The following is a 5,130-nucleotide window of genomic DNA, read 5'->3' as shown; positions in this document are numbered from 1 at the left end:
AAGGGCCTCCTGTCTGAGTCAAGCTTGGCAACAACCCTGGTCCTTTTCTGGATTACAGACCACAAGATGAATTTCGTTTCGTGGTACAAACGGGGCCATCTCTTTCATCTCAAGAGTCTCTGGATTCATCTCGAGTCACTCAAGCACCTTGTCCATCTCCTCCTACGTCTCCAAGATGAGCCAACCAATACCACCAATCCAAGCCGATAAGAAGCAACATTAGGCCACTAGCCCTCGAAACGTCTTGGCCGAGAAAACACGAGATCTGAGTCAAGGCCTACTACTCTCCCAGGTCAATCAAGTTTCTACTGTTCAAGCCAGAGTCAAGCGAGCTCTCCAGAATCTTGGTCGTCTATCAATCGAAAACCCGCCGGATGAGTGTAATGTCCATGAAAGTTCCGCACCGATGGTTGATATTGTTACCTAACCACCCGTTTCATATTGGTATATTTTTGATGGCTTCAATTGTTTGGTGAATTCACTCGAATCAAGGCCTACTTGAAGTGGAAGCTTCTTCCCTCCGCCACCATCATGCCCAATGCCCAGGAAGCCACCTGTGGTGAGATGGTCGCTGAACAACACTCGGTCGGCAGAGTCATATGAAGAGGAGATAGTGGAAGGAAAGCTGGGGCATTCGAGCATATTCTTGGCCGAGTGTCCCACAGAGTGTTTCAATGGAACGTCTTGTCTAGGGAATAATATTATTTTGGGTTGTGGCATGACATCAAAACACAGGTCGTTGTTGCTAATTGGTTGTAGGTTTTGGGAAAGGAACTGCAAATCCTTTCCATTCCATTTCAATACTAGTGCAAGGGTAACGACCGAAAACTCGTTTTTTCAATCTCATGTTGGACTTTTTTTTCAAGTTTTTTATTGAGGGTTATTTTAGGTATTTTAGCAATAGTGCATCAATGCTTCCGAAAATTAGCCTAGTTAGGTCATAATGAATTTCTAATTTGTATAGATCAGTTTGAGGTTTAAATTCTTAGGCGGTTGGATATAATGAATATCTTATGCAATTTTTCATTATTTTATTTGTATTTGTAAGCCATAGTTGGTCTTGAAACTTCACTTCATGAGCCAGACAGGGTACGAAAACTACAACTACATGTATTCATAAAGAGATCGCAGACCAGGAGTTACCATCCTTAGTTTTGTCAAAGGTAATTTTAGCTAGTATCGGCGTTCCATTTTTCCAACGAATTTTGTTGGAACGAATTCCTCCCTTTGACCAATGGAACAGGAGCAGCAGTTCGTTTCTAAGTGAATCTGTGAAAGCCCCAGTAAGTTGAAGGTCAAATTGGCGTTGTCCTTCAATGAGTCTACATTTTGATAAGCAAATGGGCTGACAAGGGGGGAAATACGACAACCTTGGAACCAAATCAACATGGTGAGTTGCGTCTCCAAATGGTGGACGAGGCCTCAAACGTTTTGACCGCCCTGTGTTTTGTATCTAGGTTTTGAAGCCTCTGTGGAGACGCCAGTGTTCATCTTTACCCGGAGGCTATGTGCTAGAATACGACGAACCCCTACCTACGTACGTAGGTGCTCGACTACTAGAGTAGTCCAGTAGATTTCCAAGTAAACACGTAACCGTCGGTGGTTTCGTTAGTGCTGGCTTGGGCCCTCTCTCCTTCTCTCTCTCTTTCCGGGAGGAGAAAGAAAGGCAGAGTGGGAAGAGATACTTAAAATACAACCTGAGAGATTCCCGAATCAGTTATAGATTGGACACCATGAAGATGACAAGTCAACGGTGTAGCTTCTACATTTGCTTGGCGCTATTGGCCTTTGTGGCTGTGACCCGCGCCCAAAACCAGGAAACCGACAAAAAGACCGAACAACCCAATGCCAACAAGAACAACAAGAACCTCGAAGGAAACAATGACAATGCCAAAGACACCATGAAGAACGAAAACGCTCAAAACAAGCCTAAAGATGCAATGCAAAAAGAAGAGACAATGGAGACAATCGAAATTGGAACACCCTCGGGACCTCTCATGGGGAAGATTGTGGAAAGTGAGGGAGAGACCTCGAAGAGCTATTACCAGTTCTTGGGCATTCCCTATGCCGAAGCTCCCATCGAAGAGCTTCGGTTCCGTGAACCCCAACCCAAGGAGCCGTGGACGGACGCCTTGAACGCTACGTCCTTCCAAGCCAAATGCCCCCAACCTCATGCCAATGGTTCGATCATTGGTGAGGAAGATTGCTTGTTCCTCAACGTGTTCACACCCAGAATTCCGGCCCAGGATTCAACCCGATCATTTAAGAAGTCCAGCCTCTTGCCCGTCATGGTTTACATTCACGGTGGTAACTTCATCAAGGGAAGCGGTAACATGATTCCCGAGCCCCTGGTTAAGAAGGACGTGATCGTGGTCACTTTCAACTACCGCTTGGGAGCACTTGGGTTTCTGAATCTAGGTCACCCGAGCTCTCCGGGCAATCAAGGCCTCAAGGATCAGCTGCAGGCCTTCCAATGGGTTCAAAACCACATCATTGCCTTTGGAGGAGACCCAACCCAGATCACCATCGTTGGACATTCTGCTGGAGCCACGAGTGCTCAAATCCACTTGTTGTCCCCTCAAGGCCATGGACTTTATCAGGGAGCCATCGTTCAATCTGGCAACCTTCTGTACATGAACGAGCAACTTCGACGGGGCATCGTCCAAGCCGATTCAGCTCGTTTGGCACGTGATGTGGGGTGCTTGAATCCCAACCCTAATGAGCTTTTCGCTTGCATGCAAGAGACAAAATTCGAAGACCTTCACCTGAACGCAACCGGCCTTCCCAAGAATATCACTGCGGACTTGGAGGCGACGCTCAATGGGAATGGCACTTTCAACTTTGGACCGTCCATTGAGACATCTAGTCCTAACCCAATCCTGCCCCAACATCCCTTGGAGCTTTTGAATGCCAGACGTGGCAAGGATATCCCCTTGATCGTTGGGTTCGTCGAAAATGAAGGTTCAATGTTTCTGGCCCAGAACTTGGATAATTTAGAGGCCATCAACGGGAATTGGTCCTACTTTGGCCCCAAGATCGTGTTTGGATCTCAATATGATGACATCACGGACCTTAAGCAATTAAAGGCCAATGTGACCCGTCATTTCTATTTGGGCACCAAGAACATCAGCCATGAGGTTCAAGACGATCTGGTGGATTTCTTCAGTGATGCCGAATACCTCGCTCCCGGAATTCAGCTCATTAACGAAATGACCGCAAACCGAAATGCTCCCGTCTTCGCTTACGAAATTGCCCATCAACCCAACACTCAGTCGTACCTTGAACTGGTTGGCTGATTGAAATCTGCCAGTGGCACCAACCATGGCAATGATCTGCTCTACCTCTTCAATGAGATTGACAACCAGAAGGTCGCCATTGAAGACGAGGAGGATATGAAAGTTGGCGATGTGGTCACCACCCTGTGGACTAACTTTGCCAAGCATTTTGATCCCACTCCTTATCAGAACGAAGACATTCCCATTTGGGAGGAGTTCTCCCCGGAATCCTCAATGATCCTGAGAATCGCAAATTCCACCGAGACTCAAGAAGGCTTCTACCCAGACCGCATGTACTTTTGGAACAAGATCGTTTGGGGTGATATCATCGAAGGCAATGATGGTCAACAACATCATTCGTCACAACCCGGCCCCGGATTCCTTCCTGGACCTCCCATTGCCATTCCTCAAGCTCCTATCGACATCCCAGAAGGCCCTCACCAGGGACTTGCATCCTTCGCCGGCTCACATCAACAACAACAGCAACAACAGCAGTCCCATAAACAATTGATTGGCTCCGGAGGCCAATTTCAAAGCCAACCGGGCGTTGTCAGCCCTTACCGATTCGTCCAGCCCTTCCGTGGTCAGCCGTCCACTCCCGCCGGTCAAGGGGGATTCTACTACAATATCTAAAGAAAAAGACCGAACCTAAAACATACGCCGAATCCCAGAATTAAATGCTCAAGCACGATTTTATAAAATAAATCTAAAACAGAGACATGCGTTTAAATAGCTTCACGAATTTCATAGAGTGAAATGTCGCCATGAAGCCAGAGATAATTTGCCTTAGGACATGGACGAAGGTACACTGGACATATTTGACGCCGGCAATTGTACCCTAATAGTATTCCGACTTTTAGGCAAGCGCTGGTACCAGTAAACAAACTTGCCTGCCAATGCCAGTGATTGGCGTTGTCAACTGGTTTTAACTAGAGGGCTAGTCAACGAAGCTGACCTCTACTCATATAGCAATGCGAAAGAAGGGTCAGCTTCTCAAAAACATGTTTAAAGCTCCAAACTTGCATCGCTGACACTGGTACCAGCAAACAAACGAACCTGCCAGAGCTTGCCTAAACGTCCCCATAACGGAAAATTTAGAAAGTATTGAACTGAACCTCCCGACCAGAAATTGGAAAACTCAGTCACGCTGTCCAAACCACGCAGCGTCACTCGCCATAGACATTCAAAATTATATGGACGAACATGACAAGTTTCACGCTGTAGCTCAAGCAGGTTGTATATAGAAGAGTTCTCGTCCTCACCTTTTTTCTATGGTTCAAATTTTCAGTTGTTCAAGTTGAGGTTGAGCTAAACGGGGGATACAACATGGACGAACAAAGAAATTTTACTTGCGTGGATAAAAAAAACGTGAGAGGAATTCGTGCAAACTTCCACACTATTTTTGATGTCAGTGGTTGCCAGAAACATCCAAGCACTCCTTGACAGTGAATGAAAGGTGTTTTAATCACTCATGAGCGAAAAAGAGCCAACAATTGCACGATCCTTGAATTCCAATGTCAATAATCTTGAATTTTAAACACTTCAATAAGTGAAAACTGGAGCGCAATGGCAGGAAGTGATCAGCAGTAGCCTATTAGAAAGGATAGAGGGCTAAAAACCGATCCAAGGTAAGGCCTAAATCATTGCTTTTGCCCCGTATCTTAATGAGATCGAAGCCTACCGAGGTATCCGACGACAATTGGAAAGACCTCCAGTTAAATTGAGACCTCCATGCTTAGGACCACCACCGTTTATTAGTGATTGAGATCAGATGCAGCACCAGGGTGGGCAATTTTGAGAATTAGCGTGACTTTTGGACACCAAGTGGACAAAAGTGTCCAAAAGTGGACAAAAG

The 5,130-nt window shown here is 46.1% G+C and overlaps 2 protein-coding genes across 2 annotated transcripts; both read left to right on the top strand.

The window, feature by feature from the left end:
* Positions 1-1,633: 1,633 nt before the first annotated feature.
* Positions 1,634-3,296, top strand: LOC131893287 (esterase FE4-like). The gene has a single exon (XM_059243270.1). The coding sequence runs from the start codon at positions 1,734-1,736 to the stop codon at positions 3,294-3,296; it is 1,563 nt and encodes a 520-aa protein (XP_059099253.1). The 5' UTR covers positions 1,634-1,733.
* A 96-nt stretch (positions 3,297-3,392) lies between these two features.
* Positions 3,393-3,993, top strand: LOC131893288 (uncharacterized). Its single transcript, XM_059243271.1, has one exon. The coding sequence runs from the start codon at positions 3,393-3,395 to the stop codon at positions 3,906-3,908; it is 516 nt and encodes a 171-aa protein (XP_059099254.1). The 3' UTR covers positions 3,909-3,993.
* Positions 3,994-5,130: the final 1,137 nt, after the last annotated feature.

Source organism: Tigriopus californicus, chromosome 2 (assembly GCF_007210705.1).
Source record: "Tigriopus californicus strain San Diego chromosome 2, Tcal_SD_v2.1, whole genome shotgun sequence".
NCBI classification, from domain to species: domain Eukaryota; kingdom Metazoa; phylum Arthropoda; class Copepoda; order Harpacticoida; family Harpacticidae; genus Tigriopus; species Tigriopus californicus.
The sequence above is the reverse complement of the archived record's forward strand: the minus strand, read 5'-3'. Positions and strand labels throughout refer to the sequence as shown.

Bases quoted from the DNA above. Each gene is read 5' to 3' on its own strand.
- LOC131893288 (XM_059243271.1), top strand. From the start codon at position 3,393: ATGAAAGTTGGCGATGTGGTCACCACCCTGTGGACTAACTTTGCCAAG.
- LOC131893287 (XM_059243270.1), top strand. From the start codon at position 1,734: ATGAAGATGACAAGTCAACGGTGTAGCTTCTACATTTGCTTGGCGCTA.